The sequence below is a fragment of the Sinohyriopsis cumingii genome, chromosome 19, assembly GCF_028554795.1.
Source record: "Sinohyriopsis cumingii isolate HCF-2022 chromosome 19, ASM2855479v2, whole genome shotgun sequence".
NCBI classification, from domain to species: Eukaryota; Metazoa; Mollusca; class Bivalvia; order Unionida; family Unionidae; genus Sinohyriopsis; species Sinohyriopsis cumingii.
Window position 1 is genome coordinate 63665491 of NC_142979.1, and position 19811 is coordinate 63685301.

Sequence of the window (19811 nt, forward strand, 5' to 3'; positions counted from 1 at the left end):
CTAATGTTTAAATTACAAAACATAAAGAACCATGGTATTTGATAAAATTCTTCTTGCTTCTGCTTATTGTTGATTGATGGGATACCTTCTCATTAGTAGGAATAATTGTCCTAATAAAAAAAATCAGGAGTTTAATAAATAAACATAATAAACCCTCTCAAAACATTATCCAATCAAAGTTTAAAAGAAACCACAGATTTTATCGATAAAATTCAGGCCATCAACAATTTACTGTATGATTTCATTATTGTCATGGTGAACATCAATTCCTTATACACTAATGTACCCAACATAAAAGGACTAACATCAATAGCCAGAACCATGGCTACAGATAAATCCAGATATCATCTCTTAAAATAGAATAAAATTAGCCCAACTAAAACGTTTACTACACTGTAATAATTTTTGCTGATGAACTCCCATTAACTAGATATTGTTGGTGTTTCTATGGGAACCATAGTACCCAATCTTATGCCACTATTTTATGGGCAAACATGAATCGAAACTGCCAAACTCGGCATTTGATAACCTTATATTTATTAATGGTTTATAGATTTCTTTTTTTTTTACAATAGTATCTTTAAGGGAAAGAAGCGGGGGCCCCGAGTGGCAGAGTGGTCTAAAGTACTCTCCGTTACGGATCACTGCCATCTCACCTCTGTCTGCATGGGTTCGAGTCTAGGATTCAGCCAATGTGGGTATGTGAGAAAGCTTGCCAGTAACTTCTCGTGGGTCGGTGGTTCTTTTCGGGTTTTCCCGGATTCTTCCTCCACCATTAATACTGGCCGCCATGTATAGCCTATCTTGTGCTGAAAAATGGCCTTAAACCCCACAACAACAAGGAAAGAAGCACATTCCTAAAACATTTTGGGAAAATAAATTAAAAATTATTGTATGAACTTACATCTAGTCTGACAAAAGAATGCACAAATTCAAGTGTTCAGACAGCAAACACATGGTACTGGTAAACTATGAAGATATGAAAGCAAGCAGTCAGGAAACAAAACTATTGCAAATAATGTTATAGAACACTGAAAATTAAATTCACTCAAGGTCATGTCAGTCTACAGCCACATGCCAAATATTTCTGAAATCCAAAAAATGTTGCTGAAGTTGCCTTGTGGAATGTAGGTCAGTAGGATGATCAATCAGGGGCTGGTAACTCTTTAAAACAAGACAAAACCCATAAGACACATACAATGCAATGTTGACACCAAACTGCGAAGAAAATGTCAAATCATTTTTGAGCTATGCTGGTTACAAGCAACACCCCACGTCGAGATATGCAGTTTAACTATAAATGGCCATAACTCTACTCACAAAGGAACAGATGAGACAAGACCCATGAGGGCGTATAAAATGTATGATTCAGTGTACACTCCAAATTGCACTGGAAAATGTTGAATGGTTCATGAACTATGTTGAGTCAAGGGTCTTTATATGTGCAAATATATTCTGACGAAAACTGGACAATAAATGAAACAAATCTAGAAGGCATATCTGCACATAACAGACAATTCACCTACTAAATGGCATCCAGTTATGTGCAAGGGCTGCAAAGATGTGCTGGTTACAAGAAGTGTGAACAGATGGACAAGATAGATGATTACTAGTAAATAAAATATATAACTACAAAAATGTAACTACTTGCTATAAGCTTTCAACCCCTATATAACCTTTGAGGTCTTTACTATTTAAGACAGAGAGATTATAGATTATTATTGAGTTTTTTTATCAGACTAAACTTACTGTACAAAATTATTAGACTCCAACTGCAAATTGAACAGAACTGAACAGACAGAGATTTGCAATCATATAATGTGCCAGCAGGTAGAGGTCTATGCAGTTTGTTAGGGGCACAAACATTGATCTATCTTTACATAATGTGATGGCAGATAAGGCTCTATGTTGTTTGCAGTTGGACTCGACATTTAAGCAGACATATAACAGAACTGGGTATCATGAAAATTTTGTACTGTTGTATTTTTAATAACACAATGTGTACAACTGTATATTATAATCATTCTATAGTCTTAAAGTATGTAATAGAAAAAAAGCAAAAACCAATGTTTTGTAAAATTCAACAAATAATTTATTTTCTGAGAATACAAAGTTAAAGTTTAAAAAGAACTTAAAATAATGCAAATTAAATCCCAAAATAAAGTTCTAATTAAATTTCTGTGGTGTCTGAAATAAGATTCAAAACTCTGATGTAGTTGATGTGCCTGTATTGGTTTGTGATGTTTTGATATCACAACAGTCTTTCGATGAATCACAGTACTATAAACCAAGACATCCTTGCTTGAGTTCACTTTAATTCACATTTTAATGTTTCTGTCAAGAATATTATTTAAGAACACTTTGTATATCCAATAAAAAAAATAACTGAATTAATAATTTCAAGCAATCAAAATAATGAACACAATAAAAAATGATTCTGCTTCAAGATCCTATGGCATGAATACTAATTTTTCCAGTAAAGAACATTATATAGAAATCAATGGCACAAGAGAAGAGTCAGGATTTTGGACAAAAGTTCATCTGAAGAACAATCTGATACTAAAATATAATAAAGAACATGGTAAACATATGTCCTTGACTCAGACAAAGATACTTATCTGGATATTTAACAAAACACAAATTCAGGAACACATCTTGATTTTGGATAAGGTCAAATCCAAAGCACAATTAAAATTAAGACATAATGATTGGGAAAAAAGTGACAAACAATACAAATTAAAAATACATAACGATATCTGAACTATACTCATGGAAAACATTTTTAATTTTCTAGGGCAGGGGCCTTAGACCTTTCTAAAATAATTTCTGTCAATAACTTGAAAAAAATATTTTGCTCTGATTCATAGTAAAGTAACATCATATTATATTCATATATTATCTGCTGTAAAAAAAAAAGAATTACCCTGCAATAAAAGAATAAAAAAACCTATCTCTGCTCCAAAAATAATTGCTGCCTACCACCAATTAAATGGTCAGTTCCTTGAAATATATGAATTTGCATTTGCAATGTGTATGTTAACTGTTGTATAAATTGTAATCTAAGGGCTGTTCCAGTAAAACATATACCCCCCGGGGGGAAGGCACTTTCAAATTCAACCAACCCACAACAGAAGCAATTTAAAAAAATTATCCCCCGTCAGATGTGTTTAAATCGAGAATCACTGCCCCCTACAGAAGTATATTTTTTAACATAATTTCTGGCTATGGGTTAGTGGGCGGTAGAAGCAATTTTAATATTGGGTTGGGGACAGAAGTGATTTAAATGACAGCTGGCTGGAGGTAATCTACTGAATTCATATACATCATATAATCTACTGCATATTTTTATTTATATTCATTCATTATAATCAGTCTTTTGTCCTTTTGTTTGTTTTTCTGTCAGACAAGTATGTCTCTGATACTGTGAAATCACAGATTTTCATGGTGGCTTATTATTTGTAGATGTCATTGATCAGTCCCTTAATACCTACTAATTTAACATCCATGAATACAGATTTTATAATACACATTTCCATTCTAATACAGAAATCATGAATTTGTATCCTTACTAAACTCTGTGTTTCCTAAAGTGATCAATATGTCTTGCTATTTTTCTTTGTTCACAGGCATGCTGCTTTTGATTAGAATAATAGTAAATCTTGTATTGCTTTAAATGTGTGGTCAGATTCTATGATTCATTGTTATTATTTTTTCCAATAAATGTTTTGGTAAATTTTTATGATTTGTCAGAGAAAAAAACAATGACACCTGTGGAAGTGATGTTGCATCATTTGTCTACTTTTACACTATATCATTTCTTGTAAGATCATCTTTTTCAGTTACCGATGTCTTATTTTTACGCCTTGTTGCAAGACTAATATAAAGTTATAACAAAATATATCAAGTCAAACATTTTTATATCACAGATTTAAAAAAATGGATGAAAGTCAAGGAATCATTTTTCCCAAAGCATTCGTAAAATCAATGTCATTGCAGTTAACTGCATTGTCAACAGCATCATCATCACTGATGGCCTAGCAGTAACATTATGCACTTTCAATCCAGTTGTCACAGGTTCTATCACCCACTTCTAGTCTTGCATATGAGACTTATACCTATGGCCTGAGGGGCTTTCATGGCAGAGTAGTATAAGATGCTTGTCTTGTGATACAGATCTGAGGGGCTTCCATGGCAGTGGTACAAAATGCTTGTCATGTGATTACTTGGCTCCAATGTGCTAATGAGAATGTTGCCAGTTACTTGTGGAAGGTCAGTGGTTCTACATAAGTGGTGTTTGGTGTCTCAAAAGGACTTGGATTTTCTTAGCAGTAAAACTGGCTGCCATATATAGATTTTCTTCATCTGAAAATGGTGTAAGGCCATACTGATCTACTGAAACTCTGAGAGCTCATGTCTAAATGACTTCAGCTGTTGGAGATAAACGTCAAATCAACAGAGGCTCCATGTGCCCAAGTGTACTAAGGTGCCTGCTTTTACATCACTTAAACATCTCACAGAGTGAGTTGGTGTCACAGATCAACCAATTTAGGTTGGTGGTCTTTCGGGCTCCTTCCTCCACCTAATATATTGTAAAAAGAATCACCAAAAAACCCAAAATCAAACCACACTGAATCAACCAACTAATCAACTGTAGCAACAGCAGCAAAAGTACTATTCAATCATTTTTGCCACAGCTGTACAAGTTTACAACTTTTGACTCAAGTAATTTTTGTAGACTATAGAATATTGTCAGTTATGTCTTTCTGACAGTTACCTGAAAGTCATCATCAGTTGGTGCAAATGGAGTTTTCATGGTGAGCATATGAGATGGAAAAGTCTTGAGCAGTCCTGCATCTCACACTGCCAAAAAGTTTACATTTTAGCTCACTTAAATTTTCTCTTAACAATGTTCATTGTTCCAACTAGAACTGTTTATAACTTATTCAAGCTATAATCACCAATATCTGATTATATGCATCTGTAATAAATATTTGTAACAAAGTATGAGAATGCATCAATGTTTTTCAATTATGCATTTGAATTGAGCAACAACTACAATAAACAAACCAAGAAATAAAATTATTCACATCTCTCAGGCAGAAGTAGGGTATAATCATAATCTGCCAAAAGATTTTTAATTTTTTAAATTTGCCAAATATTTTTATCAACCATACTGATTCAGTGGACATATCACCAGAATGGACAGAAACAGACCAGAAGGTTAAAATCAATTTGATACACTTTTGAGTATCTAAATTCATATTGGTTTAGTTAACTGTTATTGTCTTCCTTTTGATGAAATTTCTTACTGAAGCTAAGAAAATAATGCTGCACACATAAATAAGAGGCACACTTCTACTCATTATTGTTTTTATTATACTTCTCCATTCCAGCCTGTTCTAATGATCTTCTTCCCCCACATACTGTTTGTCTTGTTTATGATATGTATCTAAATTTCTCACTTACTTTTCCTACTACTATACAGATGTTCTGTGAATATGCATATCAGTGTGAAACACAATGGGGAGACTAAATTCAAGATTAAAAACCTCTACATTTCTGGATATATTCTGCTTGAGTTCCATATTTCTGCACAAAACTGAAGAGTTCAGAACTCTGCACTAATTCAGTTCCCACTGTAAATTTGTGCAAACACCATGATATTAAAATTTAGTAACTTAACATTTTGAGTGCTCATGATCAAATTTGTATCAGTATAGACACATCTATGATGACAGCTTTTGTGAAGAAAAAAACCCATAACAGCCGCACCATTTTCTGGATCTATACAAATTTGAAATGTGTGCTTTCAATACTGCACCAAAGAATCAGCTCCTGATTTCAGTAATGAGTCATCCAAACTCAGGTCTGTAAAGGGATGGAAATTATGTTAATAAAACAATGTCCCTCACTTTTTTCAGTTACAAGTAGGACAAGCTCTCAAAAGATTGTTTTTACTAAAATCTTACTTTCATTATCAACCAAACAGGGACAGTCAAACACATATATACTCTATTTTATCTTCACTGATTTATAGTATGGTTCTCGTTCTTTCACATCTGTATTAATGGGAGTCCTTGAACAACTCAATGGTTGTAAGCCTTTTTCGACCATGCTGAATGGACACACTGTAAGATAATGTTCAAGTAACAGAAATACCATGGGATAACCAGAGACCAATAAAACTGAACAGTCAAGTTATCTCCTCTGCAGGGATGCTGCCAGGATTTCAGGATGTACTCTTAAGTTTTGTGTGTGTGTGATCTCCAATGAGGAAGTGGTGGTGGTGGGAATAGCCTTTGTTAAATATCTCCCGAACACTTAAATATCTGTCACCCTTTCTTACTGTTCCACTCTGTTACAGCTCTACTGAAATCAAAATTCTCTAAGAGATGTCATCTCTAGTTGTATAGCGATTATTACTGTGAGGTCATTGGGCATGGTCACGTGGTTGTGGTGGGGTCATGGTTGGGATGGCATAAAGACTATAGGCTTACTCCATATTTGACAGCTAATTATGATGTTGTCAAAAGAATTAAAAAATTTCTAGCAATTCCGTTGGACTCGGATACTTGATTCTTAGTCAGTGAACAGGTTCTAATATTGATGTGTTTATTTTGGAGCTATTTTCCTCCATCACATTCAAGATTTGGATATACCAAAGGTGAAATTGGTACAGTTGCATCCTAAACTACTATCGTGGCTACTTCAAATGTTATTTAATGTGAGACTTTGATACAAGAACTTGTAGCTTCAGTGATTTTTGGGTTAAAAAAATTAATTTCTTCTCAAACAACTCAATTTGGTGCAGATTACATTGTTTTTTAATGATACGGTGAGAAGTCTTGATGTGTAAAAATTGCACAAGAAATGAACATCAGATCAGAAAATTACTACCACTGGGAAAATACTGATAGGACTATATAGAAATAATGATATAATTATTTAAGTAGAATATGTGGTGATAATACGAGCGCTAGTTCTACAACTTTGTGCAAAATACATCTTGTACAACTATTCTGTTGTTTCTAACAGCACTGTAATATGGCAATAACTTCTGTCCACTTTTTACTTTAATCCCTTGCTAATTAATAGTTTTAGATTTTACACCACTAAGCATATTTTACCTTTTGACAATAACACATCATTATAAATATTTAGATTGCAAGAAAATAGAAGTTACAATTTTATTAAAAGCACCAGTACCAGTAAGACTAAAGGATTTGGTAAAAAAAAAGAAAAGAATCAGGATAAACAGATTAGTAGTGTAGTGAAAAAATCCGTATATCAGAATGACATCAAGTATTTTTTCATCAATTTCATCATCAGTTAATGATACTGCTTAAAAATGTATTATACTAGATAATATACTTTTTTAGTTATCCATTTTGCAATACAAATACCAAATGATGGCTTGGAACTAAGTGCCAAAAGGTCTGCAGAAAATACCACCATGATCTATATACATGTATATGGAAGAACCGAACATAAACAGGTCAAATTTTATCCATCTTGCTTTGAGTTTACACAAATCAGTCAGTCTCTTATGTTTAATGTCATTTAATTTTTGCACATAGAGAGCATGTACATCATTTGGTCATACATATGCATATGATACAAAAGTTTGTCTTTTTATTCTTTTGTTGCTCAGTGGTTCTGCCAACTTGAGATCTACACACACTTAATTATGTTGTATGGGGATTCTCTGATGTTCCTTATGAGCATTAATCTGTTAATTGTTTCTGAATTTAATATGATCCTCCTCCTCGATGTACAAATATTTTTCTGTGCTGTGAACTCCTTTCATTGTCTGCTGTCTGAAACGCATATGCATAACTAGCTTGAACAAGTTACTGTTCTTTACTGTTGTGCAATTTTCAACATCTCACATGTATGGCCATATGGGTATTCTCTCTTGGATATCTCTGTCCCAGAAAGAAAAGTTTTGAATCAGAGGTCTCGTTAGGATTTTAAAACTAAGAGTCCATGGCTCCCATTTTGGTAAAAATATGAGTCCCATCAGGAAAAGTTGCAGTCCCCTCTCAGAAAACTATGCCAATTATAGTAACTACTGGTTGCCATAGAGTTTAATTTCTTCATTCTTTATAACACTGACATATTTATAAAACTGACATAGCTCTTGCTTGTCCATCAGAGTTAGTCTGAATTTTTTCGATCCAAGGAAGGTCTTATTCAAAGCAACTAAGCTAGGCATCACACACTTTCATTCACTTGGCTAATGTCCCTTTCAAATTATCAGTTCTAGCAACTGCAGCCCTCTCATGAATCTCACAATCTTCGTCAGTTTGCCGTTGAACCCCAAAATACTCATTCAAGTCTTTGTCTCAACATGTCATGATTCCGAGGTCACGTGCACTGTTTATTCCGTTACACTCGGAAATGAACACAAGAATGAAAGCTAAAGTTGTTTATTTGATGTACTGTTATAAATGACCACGTGTACATCTCTGGGTATTTCTGCCTCTAAATTCAAGTACTGTAAATATCAGTAGATTTTTCCCAACCAGCTGCCAGTCAAAGCCTTTGATCTCGCCGCTTAGCTGTTACAGCATGTTCTTTTGATGTACTCTTATAATGGTGACGACGGGGGCTTTCAACCACTAAATTCTGTCATTGTAAATATCATCACAGTTAACCCTTTACCTCACAGAGCATAGTGACAAAGTGCAGCTCGCTATACATAGAACACAGGTTACCTAGTCGACCGCATACGCATAGCTTGCCTGTGAACTATTAAGCAATGTAGTGTATGTTACGTTTAACAGCAATTTTAACCATTTTACATTTTTGGTACACATCTATTACATGTGGAACAATTTAAGAGTAAAGTCCGATTGTTATAGCTGTGTAATTATTTATCACGGAAGAATTTGTTATGTGCTTTAAAATCTGGAGAGAATTCGTTCAGCGTCATGTCAGTGAGGCCGTGTGACCAACCGTAGAGCTGCCATTTCTTATACTCGAAATTTACAAGGTTTTCATCTGTGTCTACATCACTAAGTCATCTAAATTTGATAATTTATAAAAACTAATTGCAGCCTATATCAATATCAGAGCCTTTACCTAGGTTATTGAATCTTTCATAGTTGTGATTCTAATCATGAAAATTTCGTTAAGTACTGAATGAAATCCGCGACTGCCATTTTGGAGAGTGGAGATTACGACCCAGTTACTTTAAATAGAAGATATCGACCAGTATATAAACAGTGACCACGTGATCTGACGTAATTGTCATTCACAGAAATGAATGTAGTATCTAATAAGGGGTTTTCCTCGAAGGTGGCGCTACGAAAACCGGCTTAAAATGGCTGATGTTTACAGCAGACGTCAAAAGGCGCTTCTATGGGACTTTTGTAGAAGCGTCAAAAGTCGCTTTGATGCGACTTTTGTAGAGGCGTCCAAAGACGGTTGTATGAGGTAATGGGTTAACTGATCAACACATTTTACCACTATGCAGGTGACCGAAGCAGGACTGGCAAGTATTTGAATTTTACCGCCAGCCTAAATAAAACAAAATTGGCGTCCAGATACGCGTGATTTTAAGCGTTTCCGAGACCTCTGTCAGTTTTCACTAACATGAACCCTGCCAAAGATTCACTTCCTTGAATCAGTGTTTTGCTGCCTCTTATGCCAGATTTTTGACTTCCATAATGCTGTATTGGGGTTTTAAGTCCAACATTCCCATAGTATGCTTGTTTAGACAAGGGTATATTTAATAAATATAACCGGCATATTGTCCATCCAACACGTACATCGGACTCGCACTCAACATCAATTTTGGGCTCAATATCACACACTGGTATTTCCAGTGACATTTTTCCAATGTCCAACAGACCGATATACATGAAATTCATTGTCATCATAGCTATCACCAACCAGTATTTGCCGACTGAAAAACTTCGTCTGAAGACAAACCGTACTGTGATTCAACCATTTTGGTTTCCTGTGTGGCCCTTATTGGAAACATGCATTTGTAAAACTTCCACGATGAAAGTAAGGCTAAATCTCCATAAAATGCCTGTTCCAGGGCCAATGAACGAATCAAATTTCGTTTAACAGCCATTCATGTCAAACTGAAGTATCCAGATATCTGGATGTCGCATCAAGTGTTGTGAGACAGCTGCGGCAGCGCGAATTACGTCGCGAAATGCACTTTTTAAGTTAAAGTTAAAAGTTTAATAAAAATTGCATACTGCGCAAAGAACATTTTTTATATCTGCAGCGTTGACGTAATTTGCCGAACGCGTATCACTGCTTTAAAAGTACGTGAATTTGTACAAAGAATGCGTGTACTGGCATCATTTTCGGACCCAATGTTTTATTCACATTAGACCGCTAGGAGGGGGGTAGATGCGATTTTAAATATATATTCGGGGTTTTTTTCTTTTTTCTTTCTGACAAACCCACCAGTGATTTCTCATTTTGTTAGCACAACCCACAACAGAAGTGATTTTCCTAACCAACCTTCCACTGTCAGAATTAAAATAATTCGAAACACAACCTCCTACATAAGTTTTTTGAAGTGCCGTCCCCGAGGGGGATATATGTTTTTCTGGAACAGCCCTAAAAACTAAAGTGGCATGATTAAGCTTATATTATACCTAACACCCTGTGAATAATATTGTACTGACATTAGAGAGCTTGTTGATAAACACAGGAAGTGATAATGTAGCTTACAATTTACTATATATACTACTGATATAACAAGCAGGGAAACTTTAAGTGTGATGCCAACACCCAGGCAAAATATTTGTCAGAGAGGATCAATAAACACAAAACACTTATGCAACAAATGGGAAAATATTTAGTGAACTTGAGAAATGTCATAAAATTCCAACAGAAGACAAATGTTTTCCTGAAAATTTAGGAAGATTCAGAGTCTTAGAAAGGAAAAGATATACTTAGCACATTAACATATACACTAGTAAATATAAATTAATGTTGTATTCTTTGTCTTCTTAAAATCCAAAATGTTTCCAAAAGTTGGATTTGGCTTAAATATCTTTTACAATATTTCATTCTCACACCATGTTGGCATATGTAAAACGTGTCAAACATGTGATTAAAAACTATAAATATAATTATATTTATACTACTCAAATTTAATTTGTGATGAATACAAATTTTTTGTAAAACAAATAATAAAACCTTGTTTAATTTTTTTGTCATGAAGTATGAAAAGATGCTGTTAATATCATTTAATTCATAACAATATTACTCTGGGATTCCCATACTTAACTGGAGGAAACTACTATGTATTGGTACAGAGAAAAAGTATCATGATATGTATCACTGAAAAAATACAGTGGTAAACTGGTATAACTGTACCACATACAAAGTACTCTTGCTGACATGGATATTTCTTGTTTCTAAAAAAATCAGCACAGTGCCTTAAATCAACCTACAGGTATTTATAGCCATTGCAAATCCCAAAAATATGTGCAAAAATTTTCACTATAATTGACATCGAACCAGCACTATTCAATTCTGGTATTAATACCTTAACTGGTCCATCTTCCAGCCTCTGTCCCCACCAGACTGGGTTAGTGTCAATCACCACAACAAGTAGACTAGCTTTCTTTCTATCTGAGAATACAGTAATTTAAAAAAAAAATTATATTTATTGAGATTAAGTGAATAGAATAATAAATTTTATTACACACCCATCATGGATGATTAGTGATATTGCCAACATTTTTGAATTATGATATAGCCTCATATGAGACTCTCATCTGATAAAGGATCAGAAAGATGTCCTGTCAACGTCCACATCATATGCTAACTGCAACATCTGACATGTGTTGGCCACTTTTCACTGATACCAAGTTGACTCAATCTGCAATGTAGGAAGATGCATTTTTCTCTGGTAATTATGTATTTAATTTCAAATATGAGAAAAGAATACAAAATGCTGAATTTGGAATATGCAGTCTTGGCAGAGCATATGCATGACAGTATCTCTATTCACTAAACAGGATACCCATCACAATATGACTTGGTTCACTATACCATGAAGAACATAAGACATGAAAGTGGCATTCTTCTTCGTTTCCTCATAAAATTTAACATTATTTAAAATTGTATGAACATAAAAATATAATAAAGACATCATTCATACACACTGTCATGTCATGTATTGTGATCCAGACTGAATTTGACTGGGTTTTTGTAAGGTCCCAATAGCTCCAAACTTGTCATATATGAATCTGTATCAAATTACAATACTGATAATACTGTATATATATTAACTGCTAAAGTTCCTATTAAGGAAAGTTATGTGATGATTCAATGTTAGGTAAAGATCTTTACTTGTAAATACTGGTACAAAAAAAATACAACAGACTCTCAATCCTGAAAATAAGATCAAAGTGTCTCTTCTTGAGATGCACTGACATACTAATATACTATACTTAATGTGCATATGACATAGTTTTCAAGATATTGAAGTGTATGAAACAAATAGCTACACAAACAAAAGTCGCTTAAATGTGAAAAATAAAGCTTTCCATGCTAATCTAATTGCACAGTGTAGGAGAGTCTATCAGTATTTGTTTTGTTCAAACAATTCAAGCCTACTTTCGGGGGCCCCGAGTGGCTGAGTGGTCAAAAGCGCTTTCCGTTACGGATCACTGCCATCTCATCTCTGTCTGCGTGGGTTCGAGTCTAGGGTTCGGCCAATGTGGGTATGTGTAAAAGCTTACCAGTAGCTTCTTGTGGGTCGGTGGTTCTTCCTGGGGTTCCCCCCACCCCCGAGTTCTTCCTCCACCATTAATACTGGCTGCCATGCATAGTCTATCGTGTGCTGAAAATGGTGTTAAACCCCACAACAACAAGACTACATTCTGATAATTTCACTCACAAGAGAAGTGTACAACATACATCTGAAGATCATTTAAATTAAAAATTATAATAATTGTAGGATTAGGTTGTAATTGTAATAATTGTAGGTTTATACTTATAGGCATGTTCAGTGACAGCCTTGCTGCAAATGCCATTCCAAGAAAAGTGTCTACCTTATTCTACAACAAAAGATCAACATTTTCCTGGGCTACCTTTTATCTTGTTTGACAGTAAAACCTTTAAAATTGACCTTAATGTATGCTATGAATGAACAGGTGGAAAGAGGAACATAGGGATAGATAATAATAATACTGCTACTACTACTACTACCACTACTACTAACAAAAACTTTATTTTCAGAGGGTGACTCAATTAGTTACAAATGAGAATATAATCTACCTTGTGGCCCTCTATCATGTAAACATCACACTCACACAGAGTATGTAAACAACTATTCACATAAATGCAACATTGCTGAAGAAATGAAAATGAAGTGCAAGAGGCAAGTGGTCTAACATGTACTTTAATAAGTACAGCATTTATTTATGTTTCTTAGTGATTTCATCCATTTGATACACACACCTACTGTGGAAGGAAGAGATGCCTAGAGCTGACTGACTATCATGTAGAATGTTAGCCATAACTGTATGCAAACAGTTTGAACAGAAAAAAGAAAAGAATTAATACTGTCACTGTTATTTATTTTGTCATCACATTTAACCTTGATCACAACACCCCGCCCCACAATTAAAAGGACTCCAGGAAGGGAGGCATAATATTATATTCCTTTTTTAAATGGTCTCCAAATGGGCAAGATAATGTTTTGACTTCAATTCTATTAATTCCCAACCAACATTTCTGTTAAGAGATGAGGTAATGAAGAAATGGGCAGATTGATAGACATAAATACAGGAAGTACATAATATCCTAGATTTCATCTGAAAGCTTGGGAATAAAAGACAACATGGGAATATTTATGCAAGCAATATTATAAAATATTGATAACAAATTAGTACGTATGTAACTCATTCAACATTTTCCTTGTTACAGAGTCACTGTACATACCACTCATTTTGCTCAATTCAGTTGAACACTCAATAGATCCCCGTCATATCTAGAGAATCATCCTCAAAAGACTTGTTGCTACATCACCAAGGCAGACACTTTAACAGACCTGAAATTAAACAACTTTAAGTTGAATGTACAGAAAATAGCACTACAAAAGATTTCATTGTAAAGATCCATGACAGTAAAGTACATACAAGTACATTCATCCAAATTACCCCAGGTGACACCAGTTCAGTTTGGATATACAAAAGTTTTGATCAGCAGAATGATATTGCTAACCTAGTGTGAAACAAGACTCCCTTGAAGGGACTGAAACTCTAATGGCTTTAAAGAATTTCCAATGAATTATAAAATCATTGCTTTCTTTTAACTTCCAAGTGTTGAAACCATTTCAGATATTCTTCAACAACAGCAAAATTTTCAAATTAGCTGCTTAGTTGGACATACTTATGTCAGATTAGACCAACAAGACATCATAATAAGTCTTATGGCTGGAAACACTATGTTAATGTGACTTTCCATTTCGGAGGAGAAATTATGACAACATTTTTAAAATGAATGCCATGGTGGCCATATTGGATAAGAGTGGCACTAGTAACATTTAGGAACAACCAGACATAATAAGAAGTCTTTTGGTGAAAGCACAACACTGATCTGACCAGCTATTTAGAAGAAATAGTAATAACAACGTTTTCAAGATGGTCATTGTGGTGGCCATATTGGAAGTCAGATGGGCGCCATTTTCATTTATAACCAACTAGACAACATAAAAACTTTTTCAGCAAAAACCCCATTCTGATATGACAAACTAGATATCATAAGAGGGGACCCAAAGATGGCAGAGTAGTCTAAGGCGCTCGCTTTTACAGATCACTGACATCTCATCTCTGTCCACATGTGCTTGAATCTAGGCTCAGCCAAATTAGGTATGTTAGAAACTTGGCAATAGCTTCTAGTGGGTCAGTGGTTCATCCAGAGGTTTGCCCAGGTTCTTCCTTCACCTAATATGCTCCATGCCATGTACAGCCTATCATGTGCTGAAATATGGCATTAAATCCACCCAATCAAACCAAAATATACCATAAGTTGTTTAGTAACAAACCAGGTTGATAAACTGTATGGACTCAGACTGATTGTTTGTAGTGTGGCAGTTTATAGTGATGTCTAGCACTGGGGCATCATGTTGCAGACATGTAGCATGATGTCCCACCCAGTCACATTATCCTGACACCTGGCTGATCAGTCCTAACACTAACCACTTAATGCTGAGCGCCAAGTGAGGCAGCTGTTAGTACCATTTTTATAAGTCTTTGGTATGACTCAGCCAGGGTTCAAACCTGCGACTTCCTGCATCCAAGGCGGATGCTCTAACCACTAGGCCACTGGAGTGATATCTTCATTCTGTACAAAAACTAAAATCTGATTTAAAGTTATAGATAAACAATTCTGTCAGCCTGATGCCGGGAGCCACTCTAAATATAGATCAGGTCTCTCTAGTATTATAAATGAGTTCGTCATCGGGCCTGTCCAAAAATAAGTGTAAACTAATTTACCTGAAATAAATAAATAAATAAATATATATATATATATATATATATATATATATATATATATATATATATATATATATATAAATATATGATGGTCTGCATTTGTTTCAGATGCAAGGGGCTCACTCAAACTCATTTCAAATTAGTCATACAATGTAAGACATAGCACATGTTGGTTTTGTTTTAGTGCTATCACTTCCCAGAACAAATATAACGGGTGATGTGTCTTACGTTGTAGGACTATTTCAAATAATCTCATGGTAATATATGTTTCACATTTTGATGGAATTCTTGCGAAGTTTTTCGTTCGTTCAAACTTTTTCTTTATTAGCAAGTGCATATGAAATTTTAATTTGAAATCTTATCAGGTTACTAAGATGAAAAATAATTCAATACTCAACAGTCTATTCGAATGACAATATGATCACACTTTACCAGTGTTGTAAACATGTCGCTCTACATCCATGTGGTTTAATCTTGTTTGTTCACGTGACACGATTACCTTGCATTTTGGCACGCTTAATTGTATTGGATAGTTTTATATTTTCAGCCAATGAAATATAGTCACACAAGCAAAGCTGGTGGCTTCAACTTCCGGTAGAACAACTTCCGGTTGAAGTAGGGTTGTAACATCTATATTCGGCGAAATTGTCCCATAACATATTTTTATAGGGGTATTAGACATTTCGTTGAAGAATAAGGATATCAGAGTGCTACAATAGAGTCTAGGTAGCATGGATCAGATTGACAAAGCTGGTAAAAACAGCACAAGTGTCTGTTGAATACCCTCCAAAACATATACCCGTTTTATCAAACAAATTACTTGATGTGGACACATTATGCATACTTCTATTAACATGTAACGCGTATGTGTGCTTGCGTGTGTCTGTCAGATTTTCTTCTACCCACATGTTCAGGACAAGAGGTTTCAGAAAATTCACATTCCTCACCAACATTATCACTTGTCTCAAAAAGTAACTCCCTTGCGTAGAATTGAGGTATGCATTTTAATCCATAAAGAAAATAATGTACAGTAGATTTATTTATTCGAAGGGCTTAACTTTTATTGTAATGTATCTTATTTGCAGTCTGTCCTGCTCTGATATGTATTTCTATCAGCTAAAACTGAAATTAATTTACTTGAATTGAGACTCTTGCTAACTACTTCTCTCGAGACTTTATCAACTGACAGAAAATTATCTTGCTCTTCGTCTGTGCATATAATTAGCACCAAGTTTAAATCTGTTCTTCTAGAGTACCCACAGCATTTCCACATCAGAAATGTTTTTCCATATTGGCCTTGGGTGTAGTTGTTCAAGAAAGTACTAATTTCTTCTTGTTTTTTAACATTTCATTTAAATTTCAAATGACTATTCTCTGTTAGCAGCTCTAACATCAGGGATTTTCTGCTTAATGTCATGCATATACTATGATGCATAGGCTTTATGAAGTTCAAAACTGTCATGGGCAATGACTGAATATACCATGAATTTGTAAATTACATTGACAAATACACTGGTTGAATATTCAACCCATGCCAGTTTGGGATATTGTTTGCAGTTGGCTGCAAAACATCTTTCCTTCTGTGTCTGTTAGTTCAGGCCATGTATTCTTATCAACCCAATGTGGCTAAAGGTTCTTTATCTCTTAGTTTTGTCATATTTTATGTTTTTGGCTGCCAGAGAGTCTGATTTATGTGTCTTTGGAAAAATAGTTACATCAGACTGAGTGGCAGCCTAACATTTTATCCCACTACTCTTGAATTTTCCTTCTCTGAATTCTCCTTATGGTTTCTGCTGAGGAAGTTTAGTTGAAAAATGTCTGGTTCATTGAGAGGTGTTGGTCAGTCATGTAGTGTTAACCATGTCCCACTAGTGTGTACATAAGGGATTATTAAACAAAAGGATGGAATATAATACCATTGATATTGCATTTGTTTATGTAACCAGAAATGACTGCAGTGTGAGAATGCTGACATTCTGAAAAATCATAAGATAGAAAAATGGGAGGTATATGTTTTTATAGGCCACATGATAAATAAACAACTAAAATAAATGTGTCGTATAGCATTAGTAATGAGTTACATAGACTTTTACTTATCCATAGGATTACTACCTTATGTACATGCTTATAAGTTGAGTCCAACTGCAAACAGCATAGTCCCTGTTCTAACATCCCAAAATGCACCAGCAGATCAGGGTCTATGTTGTTTGTTTTACTGATTATTCCTAACAAACTGCACAGACCCAGATCTACCAGTGCATTATGTGATGGTAGATCTGTGTCCACACAGTTGGTCTTGACTTATAATCTGGTATGGATGGTATTCAGCACATTTACAGGAATACCTATTCCCATATCTGTTCCAGAAGTCAAGCAACACATAATTGTGTTTTATTTGAAAGTCAATTCATATTTGTTTTTCAAGTTTTGATAGACTCAACATGAGTACCATATTTTCTGGTCAGATAAATTAATTGTTAGGGCAAAGAACTGAACCCAGGGTGTGCCATCCAATGCTGAAAATATTATATTTCAGACATCACATTTCAGTACCTTTTAGGTTGCGGTAACATACAATAAATAGGGAATAAGTGTCTGATTTTTGTTTTGCTCATTAAAGAAATAAAAGTATTGTCAAAGAACCAATTTTATTTGTATTTACAAGACTAGTCTCCTTTTGTAGGATCTGTAATAAAGTAATGAAATGACATGGTGACATATGTAGTTTTCTTAAATGTCTTTCATCGAACCATACTGATAGCATATATTTTCAGGTAAAACAGGTAAAAATATGTAACTAAAAAACAAATATCCGTTAATATTTAAGTTATCAGTACCACCCAGCTGTTATATTGTAGATTTACCGTATTCTCTATTCATGTCAACTGACTATTTGTCTGGCTTTGGCAAAGCTGCATTCTATATATAAACTATATCCTTGATAATTTAAATTTTTATTATCTACTCTAATGTCACTTATTTTATTTTGGGGCAAAATTAAAGTCCTAGTCATTGAAACATTTCTATTTTTTACAGATACCAATTTTGAAGATTGTGTTTTCCTAATTGTTATTTTTTCATATTACTGGAATGATCAAAGCATCTTGTGTCCAATAGAATCAGTACAGAAATAGCATTTTATCTGAGGCAAATATTTTTTTAGAAATCTAATGAATGATGATATGCTTCAGATAAAATGATAGGCAAATAAATGTGCACAGTTAAACAAGATGCAGCTTTTAAATGCACACACACATACACACAGCAAAATGATCTTCTGTTTTAGATGCACACACATATACACAGCAAAATGATCTCCAGTTTTAGATGCATACACAAACACACACCTTAAAATGATATTCTGTTTGTAAATGCATGCACAATATTACAGACAAAATGATATGCTGTGCTGAAATGCACATCGATACATATTGTAAAATGATATACTGTTTTTCAATGCTCGCACATATACAGTAAAATATGCTGTTTCCGGTATGCACAAAGTACATGTACATTGATAATGCTGTTTTCAAATGCACACACAGTACACAGATAATGCTGTTTTGGTATGCACACACAGGATATTGATAATGCTGTTTTCAAATATACATTAAATTAAATTCTTTTAAAAGAAAGGGAAATATTTAATAAAATGATATGCTTTGTGCAAATGCACATGCACATATATGCCATTTTCAGATGCACAGACACACACACACAGTGAAATGTACCTCTTCTTTGGAACACTCAGTCTACTCCCAAACAATAATCTTATTCCCTTTTATTATGAAAGTTCATGTTTTACCTCAGAAATCAGACCAGCCTTCCAATGTGGACCACATTTTTCAGTCAGGAACCAATAAATGGTTTTACGTTATAGGTTTCAGTATGTAGTACAAAATTATACAATGGTATTAATCAGTGCTCATGTCTCCAACACATGCAGAAAGTTGATGAGGTGTTGTATTTTCTCTTTACACAGGGGTTCTGTCATACTTTAGTCAGTTGGTGAATGATAACCCAGACATGTCGGCTGCAGTGGCTGCAATTGAAACACTCCTGCATTTTATTGAGACAAACAAATGTAAGTATCTCAGTTTTCCTATAGAATTAGCACTCTTTCCTTTGGAGGAGGGTGGGGTGTTTGAGAATTCCTTTAAATTAACCACTCATTTGGAATCATTTTTTTTTCTCACCCCCACAACCCACATCCCAGTATGAAAATATGGGGAAATATTGTTATCACCATGTCTGTTGGTCTGTCAGTTTGCAAACATACATTTCCAGAGAATAACTTGCAAACTGTTCATGGGGATTTCAGGAGGAGCA

At 34.5% G+C, this 19811-nt stretch overlaps 2 protein-coding genes across 4 annotated transcripts in view; one reads left to right on the forward strand and one right to left on the reverse strand.

Moving 5' to 3' along the window:
• LOC149775841 (general transcription factor IIH subunit 3-like) overlaps window positions 1-15979 on the reverse strand; it is a 65135-nt gene extending 49156 nt beyond the window's left edge. Inside the window, exons 1-3 of one of the 2 annotated variants that reach the window (XM_089943280.1) lie at window positions 15881-15979; window positions 13927-14035; window positions 11522-11607 (exon numbers count right to left, since the gene is read on the reverse strand). In XM_089943280.1, the coding sequence (XP_089799406.1) occupies window positions 11522-11607; window positions 13927-13933 (93 nt within the window). In that variant the 5' untranslated portion in view covers window positions 13934-14035; window positions 15881-15979. The remainder of the gene's footprint in view (window positions 1-11521; window positions 11608-13926; window positions 14036-15880) is intronic. The other variant, XM_089943279.1, reaches the window with a different exon arrangement.
• A 91-nt stretch (window positions 15980-16070) lies between these two features.
• The window catches only part of LOC149775842 (translation initiation factor eIF2B subunit alpha-like), a 31107-nt gene continuing 27366 nt past the window's right edge, over window positions 16071-19811 (forward strand). Inside the window, exons 1-2 of one of the 2 annotated variants that reach the window (XM_089944033.1) lie at window positions 16071-16235; window positions 19465-19566. In XM_089944033.1, coding sequence (XP_089800159.1) covers window positions 16214-16235; window positions 19465-19566 — 124 coding nt within the window. In that variant the 5' untranslated portion in view covers window positions 16071-16213. Of the gene's footprint in view, window positions 16236-16276; window positions 16478-19464; window positions 19567-19811 lie in introns of those variants that run through there. The other variant, XM_089944034.1, reaches the window with a different exon arrangement.